Here is a 13351-nt window from a genome sequence, read left to right on the forward strand (position 1 = left end):
AATTAGTTAAGGGGTTGTATAATCAATCTTTTTTTTATTGGAAACGTGTAAAAAAATTTAAATAAAACAATACATACAATTAGGAGCTCTCCGGGGGGTCTACCTGTTTGGCGTAATGAAAAGCGGAGATCAGCGCCGTCAGTTGAATGTTTTCGCTGGCCCCAAAGGACAATCTATGCTCTATTTCCGCCATTTTGTGTAACAGACCCGCCATTATTTCAAAAGGCAGTTCGACTGGAAAAAAATATATTAGCAAGATTATACGAGATCACACATGTTTTTCTTACTTCGCATTACGAACTTATGGACTTCCGTAATAATATCGGTTAGGGCCAGACCTTTCAGTATTTTCAATTCTTTTGTATCTGCGGCGAGTTAAGGAGAAATGTTAAGCAACAAAAATAAAAATAATACAAATACGAGTAAAGGATACTTTTATAGGTCGTAGCGATGTTCTCGTTCAGCAACCACTTCACGATATTTTCTATGTCGGACCTCAAGGGGTGGCCTACGCAGTTGTACACGTTATCCTCCGTCACGTCCTTGTAAGCTAACCAGGTGCTTTGTAAGACGTTGAGAACTTTACGCATGTCTCCGTTTGCCAACGTCAACAAAGCCTTCTTCCCGTCCTCACTGATCTTCACCCTAAAAGTGAATTTGTCAAAGTTAAATTGTTTTTTTGCTGCCCGCCAACGCGTTATTGTCATATCCCATCAGATGGATTGACATAGTTTACTTAAACAAGATTAATATCGAAGGTTATTGATACTGACATTCACAAACTAAACACAGTGCTTCAAAAAATAGTAACATACTTTCTGTTAAGAAAAAATAATTTTACTGCAAATCTATCGAACTGGTAAGTATGTTACACCCTATAATACTTACTTTTCTTCGTCGACGACATAGTTCAACCTGGGTAAGATTTGTTCTGTGGTCAGGGGGCCAAAGCGGAACCTAGTGCAACGTGACTGAAGTGCGGGAATTATCTTGCTTAGATAATTGCATATTATACAGAATCGAATGTTTTCTGTATACTTCTCTATAACTAAAACAAAAGAAAATGTAGTGGAACGTTTGAAAAAAAAAAGAAATATTTACTGGAGAATTTTTAAATCAACGTTAGTTGCTGTTAAAGAAATTAAACAATCAAAAATTTAGTATAACATTTATTTAAAACAAAACGACTGCGAAAATACAAGAAATAGAGAATAGTAAGAGAAAGGAATTATTGTAAATTAATTAAGATTTCTAAAAAGTATACTATACATTTTTTTTTACAAAATTCAATATTTTTTTACGAATATTAATTAATCTCAAGAGATTTATTGAAGTATTGTCATTATATCCCATAATAACCGATTTGGGTCCGATAAGAAGGAAGAATATATTATCTAGAAAAAAATTGAACCGGAAATTGGCATCAATCTCAACGGTTACTGTATACAACAAACTGTAGAATTGGATTGTACGGCAGCGTTACTTTTAACTTGTACAGGCGTGGCAGGTACCAATTCTGCTTTAAGCACCGTAGATTGCTTTTCACGCTCTAACTTGCTTAAGGGGACACCAAATTGTCTCGCGATTAAATCGGTCAGGTGGAGATTAACCTAAAAATACAAACTTTAAATACAGCTGACACCATTAGATAATGTCATTACGTTTTCCCCAGTTTTGGCCGAGACTAGGAAATTATAAAGCTGAAATTTCTCGACGAAATTTTGTGTCTGGTCTAATCGGACGACCCGTTTATGCTCCAAATCGCCTAAGGAAGTAAAGTTTTGGAATAAACTTGATTAAATTAAAAAAAAACTTACATTTATTTCCGAGAACAGCAACAAGCGGCGGATCTTCCTTGTACTTTGATATATGTTGAATCCAAAGAAATAGACGTTCGAAACTCGAAAAATTCGTTATGTCATAAACCAACACTATCATCTGGAAAACAGTGGGTAAATACCCGTGAAAAATGCGTTTAAGTACGTACGTCTGAATTGAAAAGGTAGTTTCCTAACATCGGCCCGTTCATTTCCAAGCCACCTATTTCCGTTATCTTAACAGATACTTCTTTCCGTCCTGGTAAAATTACTCTCTTCACGTAGAAATCTGCCCCTAGGGTTTGTGTGTACTGCCTTGTAAAGTCATCGTAACAGAATCGTCTTATAATGCTGCTCTACAAATCAATTTTTTACATAGAACCTTATTAACGTTCCAAAAACAGAAAATATTTCAAATAATTTTAAAAATGTTTCAAATCTATCAGATTAACATTTTTTTTTCATTTTATAAAATTCCAAAAATTATTATTTTCAAACAAATTCGTTTTTCTTACAATTTTTAACGTATGCCTATCCACATACAAATATTTAATATTCAATAAATCAAGTGTAAAATACACAATTTTTAAAAATACTTAAAAATATTCTTAATGTTGGGCGTTTTGTCACCATTAATGGAAAAAAATAACATATCATACAGTTCCTGAAAAGAAATCTGTTTTTACGAAACTGTTTTCTATTATAGTTTCGCTTTTTGCAACTTCATTAATGTCACAGTTTGTATAAAAAGGTAACAACAGGCAACATTGATAAGCAAGCACATACAACTAAGTTCAGGAGCTGCCCAGTAACAGTGTAGACGAAAGTTTGGGAAATTTAAAAAGCGAAATATAACTCGACCATTTTATTACAATATTTTTAGATTAGTATTCTGAGAAACCTACTGCCCTAAAAACTTATCCCCACTTATAATTGTACCCTGTATACTACAAGTAAGCATTTATAAGTTGATTAAAGAAAACGGAAACGTACAAAAATCAATAAAACTACTCAAATGAGTTAAAAAAATGAAATAAATGTTTTTACTTGCTTGGAAAGATAATGGCAAAGCCTTCAAGTTAAAATACAAACATACTCACTTTTCCAACGTTCGGTTCTCCCACAAAAATGATCTTCAACTGCTTCTCAACGGTTTCCTCTTCGGACTCCGACATTCCTTGGAATCATATAGGCATTTAATTTTATTCTATAAGTACCTACATACACCTTAGTATTCGAAATGGGAAACCAACTTTACCATATGAATGGACCGAGATCTAAAGTGCTTTTTAAAATTCCCCCAGAACAACTAAAATACACTGTAAGTAATATTCTCTGTGCATGTGACATAAATATTTATAAAATCGATGGATCAGATATCGTATAAAAGGGAAGGAAATCGGGACGAACAGCACAGTCACATCGACCGACAACAACAAAAATGTTCAAAAACATTCTCCTTCTCGTTTCACTTCTAGTTGTTTTCGGAGAAATATTTGTTAACTGTTGCTTAATAACGAATTGTCCACGAGGAGGAAAGAGGAGCGGAAAATTTGGAGCGCTAGAAGCAAACATAAAACCAGTAAGTAAAATCAAAGTTATAACTAAGAGAAAAACTTGATTTGAAATTATTTTCAGTGCGTTTCCTGCGGACCAGGCCACAGCGGACAATGCTTCGGCCCGAGCATATGCTGCGGACCTTTCGGCTGCCTTATGGGAACCCCGGAAACTTTGAGATGCCAACGGGAAGGATTCTTCCATGAGAGGGAACCCTGCATAGCCGGGGGTGCCTCATGCAGGAAAAATACAGGGCGGTGCGCCATTGATGGAATTTGTTGCAGCCAAGGTAATAATTCGGGATTTTTAAAGAAATTAAAGAATAATTTGTTCTTATCCTTACAGATTCTTGTCATGTCGACAAACAATGCGCGTTGGAAGACAAAAGCAGGATTTTTTCCGATAACACTGTGGGAGTGGATTTGTATAATTTGATGAACCCCTATAATGCAGAGATCTCTATCGAAAAGTAATCAATATACATTTAATTTAAGAAATAATGTGATTAGACAACTTTATACATTACACCCTAGCATATTTTTTTGGAAGTTATTAAAATAAATGTTTCAATAAGTTAAAAACACTTTTACTTACCTTAAATCATAAAACTGTTGAACTTCACTAATACAAACCATTTAATTAATTTATGTGCAATTAAAAATATTAAGAATATTGTAACCAAGGCAATGAATTGAATACAAACATAACCATGAAATTATAAACTATTTTCTATCAGATATTTTTAACCCGCAGTAGATCTGTACACATTCAAATTAACTATAAGCAAAATTATGAGACTTACTTCTTCGGAGAGCATTTTGAGCATCCATGGTCATAGCGTCTGCTTCATCCAGGATGATCAACTTAAATCCAGATTTGAAGATGGTTCTCGTACTAGCAAAAGTTAATATTTGGCCTCTAACGATACCGATACCCCTGTCATCTGAAGCGTTCAATTCCAAAACCTGCAATATCCCATATAAATAAGATTCAAATTAATTCCTTACATTTACTATTACCATTGATGAAAATTGTGCAGGAGTGTAGAGTTGTCGTGCACACGCCAAGATCGTACTGGTTTTGCCTGTGCCAGGGGGACCGTAAAACAACAAGTGTGGAACTTGATCTTCTTTTATAAACTTACTAACTGAAACGAAGCAGAACGTTCAAAGTATATAATTAAATTGTTTATTATTCCAATCTCACCTGTTTTTATAATGTCCTCGTGAGAGACAAGGTCGTCTAAGGTATTAGGCCTGTACTTTTCAACCCTTGAAATTGATTTGATATTAATAACTAAGTTAAATCAATAACTTATATAGACTTACCAAGGCAAGTTGGGTTTTGGTTCAACTTTCTGGGCCATTTTTGATCTTAAGTGTTCAAGAATTTATTAGATAGTATATTTAAGACAATTTTGTGTTGTTAGCTCTGAATATTATAAATTCACTTAGAAAATTAGAACGTAAAACATTTAACACTTTTTTAATTTATAACGCAACTAGGTTTATTACTATTTATTAGGTTTCTAGGTTAGTTTCTTGTTAATGGCGGGAAAAATAATTGTCAACCATAGACCACAGACCACTAGAGAAAACAAATTAGAGATTACAATTTTCACCAAAATGCGACTACCGGAGCCATCTATTATTTTTCTGTAGTGGAACTATATGTTTCAAACTGTAAGGCCCTCATTTTGTAATGCAATTTGGCGGTAAATTTAAAATTAGTAATAATGAATTTATTCTACAGTCGTGTTCGTACATCTATAAATTTTTTATAGTTAATGCCGAAAAAAGGAGGCCGTTAGATGGCGCTATATTTTGTTTTCCCATGATTTGTCACTTTCGATATGAACTACAGTTATTAACAGGAGTGTTCCTTTCAACAAATAAATCAGTTCCAAGTAATAAACGGTTTTCTTTCACTTCATTATTTACACTATCTACACCAATCCATTATTTGGCAAATGTGTTAAGTGTTGGATCAGATATCAGATCTTACCCGTAAATAATCAAAATAAGTGAAGTAATGGGCGGTTATATTGAACAAAAATTTATTTAAAAATAGTTAAATTACAATTATTACAAAACAAATCACCAATCATCCATTTTTATATCTTCTACGATATCTCTCTGACCTCCGTCGTCTACCGGCCCACTTTCGTCTACTATCCTCTTGTTAATTTTCTTACCGCCTCTTTTACCTCTCCTGGGCTTCTTATTCTTATTCTCTTCACTCTCATCTTCGGAGTCACTCGGAAATAGCTCCACCTTCCCGTCAGATTTCTTACTTTCTCTTCGTTTAAACTTATTTATCGTCGGGAGCTTATAATCTCCCAGCTGGTCGTTATTCGTCAGCTGTTTATTCTTCTTAACGGTCCTCAGTTTATTCCAGCTTTCGAAGTAGGCGGCTAGAGGGGTTCCCTTGTTCTTCAGCTGCGTCTCCCACCCCTCGATCTGTTTGAAATCGGTAATGTTGAACGTGGTCTTGGCCCTTTGGCTTTCTATGAACTGACAGTTTTGTTCGATTTTTTCCAGTACCTGCTTGAGTTTCCTGTTGTAGTTCGAGTTTTTGCACTTTTTCAAAAACTGTTTAATCTGAAACCGAGTAATATTCGTTAGAAATAAGTTCCGTTGCTTTCCTTCAGTCCAAACGCAACGGTCTGGGTTCTTACCTGAATTACGCAGAGAAGTGTGAGATCCGGAAAGGCTATGCTGTGGGATTGGGCCGTTAGGTATTCCAACAACTGACCATAAATGGTTTCGATAACGGTGTCTTTAAATCCGTTCTCTTGGAGCTGCGATTTTGACAGCCGCAGCAGGCAGGTGAAATGCAGTGGTTTCATCGAGACTTTTTGGTGTTTCTTGTTGAAGTCGTACGAGGTTAATACCTAAAAAAATACTTTTGTATCAATTCAAATTCGGTCTTAAATGCGGAGTTGTGCCAACCAAACTTGCTTCTATTTTTCTTACCTCGAGCAAAAAGGGCAAAACGGGAATGAAGACGCCAGTGTCCCTTCCCAGATCGATTAAAATTTGAACGACGTGGAAACGCAGCGGATAGTACTGAGCGGTCGGTATCAACTTTACCGTTCCCAGACAGATCTGCACGAACGGATACACCAACTGTTGCATGTGCGTCTTATTATATGCCACTGTCAACAAGTTACCCCAAAGCCGAAGCGAGTTAATAAACTGCCAGTTGTAAACCGACTGGATATTTTCCTTTTTATTTACGGTTATTGCGTTTCTCAGATGGATGGCCAGCTGCCTGATGTACAGAAATACGTGCTGATACGACACGTTGGTGTCCAAAGCGAACATCTCCACCAGAGAACGTCTCATGAAGTTTATGGCGGCCAGACCGTTCAAACTGACGAATTTGGAATTTTTTACGTACGCCAAGTACATGGATTTTAAAACAGTGTCTAGGATACTGCCCTGTTGGTTGTTGGTGATCCGTAAGATGCAGAAGAACGCGATCACGCGGACAGCATCGTCGGCCGTTGCCCATAACGTTATCAACCTTTTAATTAAGGACTTGGTTATGTTTGGATAAGAAACGAGCAAGGTAGACATGTAATGCAGGTGCTTCAAAAGGACAGTTTGTATGTTTGAAGAGGTTACGCACAGCAACAACTAAAATAAAACATTTACGTTGTTATTGTACACCTACTTTGTGATGTAATCACTTACTTTTAAGAGGTCCGTAAAATAAAACTTCAACGAACGTTTTATTTTGATGAACTTTTTGCATTTATGCGGTGGCTGTTTCCAACCATGCTGCAGACCCAAGAACTTTCTAATGGCTGGTCCGAGTTCAAGTACACAAAGTTGGATGACTCCGTTAAAAACAGCAGATCCTGAAACAAAGATATGCAGGAAACACTCATCCTTTGATCATAACATAAGGAAAAATAAAGGCCAAACTTTTATGTACCTTCAACTTTATAGTGTGACGGTTCATCATCTTCCTCACGAGATGAAATCGTGAAAAGGGCTGCATGAAACGCTTGTGTCAGGGTGGTAATAGTTTTATTACTTTTATCTGTTTGTATCTCTGACTGCCATTTTTTTAACATCTTCAACGTAATAACACTCTCATCTTTTGGCTTCTCATCACCTTCATCCTATAATACCAAACAATTAGAAACTGCTATAATTGAAAAAATTTACTTATTTACGGTTTTATTTACCTCAAAATCACTCTCATCACTTGCCACATCTAATGTGTCACTTGGTTTATGCACACTTTTAACATCTTTGTCTTCCTGCTCATCATCGTCGCTCCCCTCATCCGACAAATTAAAGTCTAACAATTTTTTATCATTCTCTTGCAGAAATTTATAGAACTCTGGATCACTTTCTTTAAGCTTCTCTAGATCCCTTTTATGTTTCTTGGCCTCATCTTCGCTTTCATTATCACTATCGTTCTCCACCGGTTCATCTTCTAGATCTGACAATATGTTATTTTCATCATTGTCACTATTTAACAATTCGCTATTTGAAGATTCTTCGACGTTATTAAGATCAGTGTCATTTATAGGAACCGATTCAAATTCCTGAGTAATTTTTTTAGTTTTCTTAATATTTCCGGGTTTCGTTTTCTGTTTGTATTTCTTTACTACCTTTTTAGGCTTATGTGATGTTTGATTCTTTTTTATTTTAGCCATTTCATCAGACAACTACAATACAAAATAACTTTGAAATAACAATTATTAAGAACACGTGAAGTAAATACAAAAGATAGTATAAAAGTTTGGTTAGGAACATGTGTCAAACGTGTCTAACTACTAGAAGCTTTCCATTTTGTTTATTAGGTAATTAACCAATCAACTTTGAGAACAATTCGATTAAGTGAGCGATTATATAAAAAGAATGTTGGTACTATTTAGATAAGTGAGAAATTAGTAGTTTTGGTATACCATTGCAGCCAATCTATTCTATTGTTTTCGAATATAGATATCAGTGTTGCCATAAGGTGGCGTTTTTGACATTTGCCTGACGTTTGTTTTCATAAACTTGTCAAAGTTTATCGCTTACACATTTTAATTACGTATTTCTTTGTTATTATTATCGAACAATTAAATAAGGGCAATTAAAAATTACTTAATGCATTTCATTAAACAGGAACTTGTGTAAACGGAGTTCATTTCCTTTGTTATTATCAACAATACCATTGTATCTTAATATTTTGAAAAAATGTACGCCCCTCGGGAAGAGTCAGTTAATAATAGCGACAGTGACAGTGATAGCAACTACGAAGATGAGGACGAATTAACAAGAATTCTTCCACCCGAAGGTACTAATACTTTTTTTTTAAACATCCTTTATGACTCATATTTTTCAGTGGAGGACGCTACGACTTGTTTAAAAGCCCGACATGTACTAGGAATAATGGGTTTTTTAGGATTTGCTAACGTCTACGCTATGAGAGTAAATTTGTCAGTGGCTATCGTTGCGATGGTTAACAATACGGCATTCCCACAACCACCTAGTAATAACTCATTCGAAACATGTCCTGGACCCAATATAAACAATGCGACTACTCCAGACGTAAGAATTAGTCCATTTACGTTATATTCTGAAAAAAATCTTTGTTAGCCTTATTAAATGACCTTTGATACGAGTATTTTTCGGAGTGTAATCAAGTTATTTGTTTAAGGAACTAGCATTAAGGCTATCTGCTATACTAAATAATTAAATTTATTTACAGAGAGATAACATGTTTAAATAATTCAATTTTGTAGAATGGAGAATTTGTGTGGGACGAGAAAACGCAAGGATTAGTTTTGGGCTCCTTCTTTTATGGTTACGTCCTAACGCAAGTACCAGGGGGGCGACTCGCGGAGTTATTCGGAGGTAAATTGGTATATGGTATAGGAGTTCTGGTAACTGCTGTCTTTACACTACTCAGTCCTGTCGCTGCTAGGATAAATTTCCCGCTATTTATCATAGTTAGGATTCTGGAGGGTATGGGAGAGGTAAGTAACAAATTTAGGATAACATACGCCTCGTTCAACTTGATATTCTAGGGCGTAACGTTTCCTTCTATGCACGCGATGTTGGCTAGGTGGATTCCACCGTTGGAACGAAGCAAATTTGGTGCTTATGTGTACGCGGGTATAGTAAAATGTGATAGTTATAGCGCCTGAAATAAATCAATGACGTTTTTTAGGTACTAATTTCGGTACAATATTATCTTTGCCATTGTCGGGGTGGTTGTGTTCACTGGAGTATGACGGCGGTTGGCCCCTTTCCTTTTACTTGTTTGGTGTTATCGGAATAATTTGGTTCGTCTTCTGGATGTTCTTGATATATGACACACCGACAACTCACCCCAGGATCGATCCCCAAGAAAAAGCGTTCATCTTGGCCAGCATAGGTCCGCAGGTAACAATAATGTTGATTTTGATTCCTGTGTTTTATTTTTTAACAGTCACATGTATCATAAGAAGTACTTTTATATTATTTTGTTTAATTTCTCGGTTCGATTATCGTGGGTCCTGTTTTTTGTCTAAAAAAAAGGCTAAAAGTAAGGATTTTTTTAATCTCGGACATTGTGGAATGTCCTATTTGAATTTTCTACTTGACTTTCAAGGCAGAAGTTTTTGTAACGTATTAAAATTTAGTTTTTTAACTTAATTTAGACTTAATTTGACTTATTTTATTATAATAAATATAAAAATAAAGAAGTATAAATAATAAATAGGTTTGATTAATAAAAAACGGTTTTACTGTTCTTCAGTAAAGGGAGACATGATTTCGTGATGTAACGGTGGTTTTCTTTCCTTCAGGATGAAGACGAANATCCTATTACTTTCCAAAGCATTTAACCATTCATCACAAACATTTATTATTGCCGATTCACAGGAATAGTACTTTCTAAACCCCGATTGGTTTTGCACAAACACTTCATTTTGCTCACAATAATTCACAAGTTGATCTTTGACTTCCACTTCCAATATTTTTTCAAATATTGTTACTGTATTTATTGGTCTACAGTCTTTACAATCCTGCGAATTAACAACTTTTGGCACCGGTATTACATCAGAAGTCTTCCAACTCTGAGGAAAAGTTCCATAGTACAAGGATGAATTCACCACATCAAGGAAACGATCACCAATTACTTCAAACGCGTCTTTTATATTATCCTTCAGTAGTATAAATAATAAATAGGTTTGATTAATAAAAACCGGTTTTACTGATCTTCAGTAAAGGGAGACATGATTTCGTGATGTAACGGTGGTTTTCTTTCCTTCAGGATGAAGACGAAAAGGCGCCTATACCTTGGATGAACATGCTGAAGTGCGTTCCGCTCTGGGCGATACTGATCACGCAGTGCGGCAATTCGTGGGCCTTCTACACCCAGCTAACGGAGTTGCCTACTTATATGGCTCAAATATTACATTTCGACATCCAGTCGGTAAGTTTTTCGACGTCGTAACTGCAATAAACTCCCAACAAGAGACTTTTTGCTTCGTTGAGCATTTAAACATGTTGAAATTCTTGCTTTTTGAGTGCGATTCAAGTATATCGAGCCGTAACTTTGGACTCGTCAGAATTTCCGCTCGATATCTTTGGAACACACGATTGTTTATTCCTTTTCTCGATAGTTCAGTTCTCTTTTTGTAGCGTGCCGTTGAACTAGTGCATAAAGTGTATTTTTTTCTTTCATGTTAGAACGCCTTATTATCGGCGGTTCCATATCTGACTAGTTGGTGGTGTGGTATTCTAACCAGTATCATTGCAGATTGGCTTCTCAGCAAAGGATATTTGTCGCTATCGACGTCGTATAAGATTTTCAATTCTATAGGTTAGTATAACGAAAATTCCCGATCTCATCTTTGTAACAAACGTTCCGTATCTCTTCCAGCTTCGATCGTACCCTCGTTGGGAATCTTGGGAGTGGCGTACGTCGGTTGCGATAAAGTGGCGGCCCAGTTACTGCTCGCCCTGCCGGGAGCTTTCGCGGGGGCCGTCTACGCCGGGAATCAGATGAACCACATAGCCCTGAGTCCCAAATACGCCGGGACGATGTACGGCATCACGAACGCCGCAGCGAATATGTGCGGGTTCTTGGCCCCGTATGTCATAGGATTGATCATTGAAGGCAGGGTATGTACCTCGAAAACGTAAGACAACTTTGATCCTAACGTTTTCTTTTAGGAGACTTTAGGGCAGTGGAGGATGGTTTTCTACTTGGCGGCCGGGATAAACATCGGGGCGAACCTGTTTTACGTGGCATTCGCCAGTGCGAGGGAACAGCCCTGGTCGAGATCGCAGAGGCTAAGTACCGTCAACTGACAGGCGCTTTATCTGGCGATGCTCGTCGATGCCTAGTGAATTATTACTGTAAGATAGTTAGGTAAGCAAGGTTTAGACGATATTTACCGTTTAAGGCGAAAATTGTGATCGTGTTTATTTTTTTATTATATTTAGGTAAGTTTTATCTATGACAGTGGTGGCTTGTTAGTGGGGGCCGAGGGAAATATTATTTTCGGTTTTTTTGCAGCCGTTGTAAAATTTAAGTATTTCTATATGATAAATAATTGTTTTTTTTTGGTGATCGAGTAATTTTCGCTTTTTTTGTGCGATGCAAACAGTGCAAGATATGTGATATACGGTTACATTTGAATATTTTAACGACAAAGCGTTTAAGTTGTGTTATGCTAATAGGCCACCCTGTGTGTTAGCAGTTTTATCCTTAGCTTTAATACGGGGTGTATACCAATATGAAAAACCGACAAAACCAGGAATTATTATGAAATTTTATAGATCTGGGAATATCCGAGGATTTTTCAAATTTTCCTCAATTTTTTTTTAAATGTAATCGGCCCTTATTTACCAGGTGGTAGATGTCACTAGATTATTGTGTTAATATATCTCCAGTTTTATTATATTCAGGTCACTTTCTACCTTTTATAAGATGTAATGAATCTTAGAAAAATTTTCTTATTTTTCTTCATGTGAATATTTCTGGAAAAATCACTAAATATTAATTTACTTTTTGGTCAAAATTTGGTATATGCCCTGTCAATACGTAAAAAATTATACTAAAATAACGAATAATTTATTTTCAACTTTCTCTTTGTTTTGTTTTACATTTCTTTTACCTCTCTATTATTCCTTAAGCAAGTATATTTTGTGCGAAACGGCTAGTGAGATTACATGTGAAAATGTTGTGAAAAATTTACCCTTCAAAAAGGTGCTAGCGATAAATTTTTCACAAAGAAAATATATATCTGCACATAGATATTTATTTATAAATAAATGTATAGAGATCAATTATAAAGCAACCTTTATTTACAAATGTTTTTTTTTTGGGACTAGTATTTTCCTTAAATTGTTCGTAAAAGCGTAGCGTTTGGTATTTTGCTATGTTTCGATGAATTATAGTGGAATCCCAAATAAGACAGGATACACCAGTTGGCACAGATAGATGTTATGAAACGATAAATTATTTGTGGTTAGTCAAATGTATGAATACGTTTTAGTGAGTACAGTCCTTAATAATTATAATCTTATGTATTTATAACATCTAGTGGAGGAAATATGTAATCCCGAGGTGCTGTGGGCACATTCCTTAATTTACATTCGTATGTACTGAGATGATTAACACATTCAAATTTTGAAACATTTTAAGAAATTTATATTAAAACCATTACCTAAGCGTATTTATTGCTAAATTTCCTTTAATAATATATTTTTTTTGGAATTCTAACGATTAAAATGATTTGAATAACGTTTAATCAGCACATATCGTCTCGGTACATATTTAGGTGCATTTATAGAATCGTTTCAGGTGACCTTCATGATTTGTTCTTAATTTCAAATGTGCAAACTTTTAACAAGTCAAATACATATATTTTCAATATTTTTTTTTTGTTTTTCTTTGTAATTCTACAAAATTATCCCACCAAAAAAATATGTAGCCGAGATACAAATTTTTCAGTGCGAGGAAGACATAACCTA

The 13351-nt window shown here is 35.5% G+C and overlaps 5 protein-coding genes across 5 annotated transcripts; 2 read left to right on the forward strand and 3 right to left on the reverse strand.

Moving 5' to 3' along the window:
- Positions 1-17: 17 nt before the first annotated feature.
- On the reverse strand, positions 18-4912 carry LOC108903479 (replication factor C subunit 5). Its single transcript, XM_018705682.2, has 8 exons — positions 4703-4912; positions 4581-4645; positions 4394-4521; positions 4177-4339; positions 889-1048; positions 434-645; positions 288-365; positions 18-234 (listed from the first exon to the last, which is right to left on the reverse strand). The coding sequence occupies exons 1-8, from the start codon at positions 4738-4740 to the stop codon at positions 80-82; spliced, it is 999 nt and encodes a 332-aa protein (XP_018561198.1). The 5' UTR covers positions 4741-4912; the 3' UTR covers positions 18-79.
- On the reverse strand, positions 1376-4055 carry LOC108903480 (ras-related protein Rab-28-like). The gene is made up of 6 exons (XM_018705683.1): positions 3969-4055; positions 2918-2994; positions 1988-2173; positions 1818-1938; positions 1662-1765; positions 1376-1610 (listed from the first exon to the last, which is right to left on the reverse strand). The coding sequence occupies exons 2-6, from the start codon at positions 2990-2992 to the stop codon at positions 1437-1439; spliced, it is 660 nt and encodes a 219-aa protein (XP_018561199.1). The 5' UTR covers positions 2993-2994; positions 3969-4055; the 3' UTR covers positions 1376-1436.
- LOC111691629 (oxytocin-neurophysin 1-like) lies at positions 3259-3892 on the forward strand. The gene is made up of 3 exons (XM_023454750.1): positions 3259-3399; positions 3456-3663; positions 3720-3892. Exons 1-3 carry the CDS (start codon positions 3259-3261, stop codon positions 3845-3847), a joined length of 477 nt encoding a protein of 158 aa, XP_023310518.1. The 3' UTR covers positions 3848-3892.
- A 501-nt stretch (positions 4913-5413) lies between the features above and the next one.
- Positions 5414-8119, reverse strand: LOC108903450 (nucleolar complex protein 2 homolog). The gene is made up of 6 exons (XM_018705644.1): positions 7573-8119; positions 7317-7506; positions 7073-7239; positions 6350-7015; positions 6052-6267; positions 5414-5974 (listed from the first exon to the last, which is right to left on the reverse strand). The coding sequence occupies exons 1-6, from the start codon at positions 8047-8049 to the stop codon at positions 5471-5473; spliced, it is 2220 nt and encodes a 739-aa protein (XP_018561160.1). The 5' UTR covers positions 8050-8119; the 3' UTR covers positions 5414-5470.
- A 250-nt stretch (positions 8120-8369) lies between these two features.
- Positions 8370-13256, forward strand: LOC108903451 (putative inorganic phosphate cotransporter). The gene is made up of 9 exons (XM_018705645.1): positions 8370-8678; positions 8727-8932; positions 9127-9360; positions 9412-9499; positions 9555-9769; positions 10641-10802; positions 11060-11192; positions 11253-11494; positions 11546-13256. Exons 1-9 carry the CDS (start codon positions 8579-8581, stop codon positions 11681-11683), a joined length of 1518 nt encoding a protein of 505 aa, XP_018561161.1. The 5' UTR covers positions 8370-8578; the 3' UTR covers positions 11684-13256.
- Positions 13257-13351: the final 95 nt, after the last annotated feature.

The sequence above is a fragment of the Anoplophora glabripennis genome, unplaced genomic scaffold, assembly GCF_000390285.2.
Source record: "Anoplophora glabripennis isolate ALB-LARVAE unplaced genomic scaffold, Agla_2.0 scaffold82, whole genome shotgun sequence".
NCBI classification, from domain to species: Eukaryota; Metazoa; Arthropoda; class Insecta; order Coleoptera; family Cerambycidae; genus Anoplophora; species Anoplophora glabripennis.

Excerpts from the sequence above, each read along its gene's own strand:
- LOC108903480 (XM_018705683.1), bottom strand. The coding sequence starts at position 2,992 with ATGTCGGAGTCCGAAGAGGAAACCGTTGAGAAGCAGTTGAAGATCATT. Across the intron at positions 2,174-2,917 it reads GAGAACCGAACGTTGGAAAA|AGCAGCATTATAAGACGATT; the intron begins GTGAGTATGTTT and ends ATTGATTTGTAG. Across the intron at positions 1,939-1,987 it reads ACTACCTTTTCAATTCAGAC|ATGATAGTGTTGGTTTATGA; the intron begins GTACGTACTTAA and ends ACTGTTTTCCAG.
- LOC111691629 (XM_023454750.1), top strand. The coding sequence starts at position 3,259 with ATGTTCAAAAACATTCTCCTTCTCGTTTCACTTCTAGTTGTTTTCGGA. Across the intron at positions 3,400-3,455 it reads TAGAAGCAAACATAAAACCA|TGCGTTTCCTGCGGACCAGG; the intron begins GTAAGTAAAATC and ends AATTATTTTCAG. Across the intron at positions 3,664-3,719 it reads TGGAATTTGTTGCAGCCAAG|ATTCTTGTCATGTCGACAAA; the intron begins GTAATAATTCGG and ends TTATCCTTACAG.
- LOC108903479 (XM_018705682.2), bottom strand. The coding sequence starts at position 4,740 with ATGGCCCAGAAAGTTGAACCAAAACCCAACTTGCCTTG. Across the intron at positions 4,522-4,580 it reads CGAGGACATTATAAAAACAG|TTAGTAAGTTTATAAAAGAA; the intron begins GTGAGATTGGAA and ends GCTTCGTTTCAG. Across the intron at positions 366-433 it reads CATCGCTACGACCTATAAAA|ATACAAAAGAATTGAAAATA; the intron begins GTATCCTTTACT and ends AACTCGCCGCAG.
- LOC108903450 (XM_018705644.1), bottom strand. The coding sequence starts at position 8,049 with ATGGCTAAAATAAAAAAGAATCAAACATCACATAAGCCTAAAAAGGTA. Across the intron at positions 7,240-7,316 it reads GTCACACTATAAAGTTGAAG|GATCTGCTGTTTTTAACGGA; the intron begins GTACATAAAAGT and ends TCTTTGTTTCAG. Across the intron at positions 6,268-6,349 it reads TTTTGCCCTTTTTGCTCGAG|GTATTAACCTCGTACGACTT; the intron begins GTAAGAAAAATA and ends GTATTTTTTTAG.
- LOC108903451 (XM_018705645.1), top strand. The coding sequence starts at position 8,579 with ATGTACGCCCCTCGGGAAGAGTCAGTTAATAATAGCGACAGTGACAGT. Across the intron at positions 9,361-9,411 it reads TTCTGGAGGGTATGGGAGAG|GGCGTAACGTTTCCTTCTAT; the intron begins GTAAGTAACAAA and ends TTGATATTCTAG. Across the intron at positions 9,770-10,640 it reads TGGCCAGCATAGGTCCGCAG|GATGAAGACGAAAAGGCGCC; the intron begins GTAACAATAATG and ends TCTTTCCTTCAG.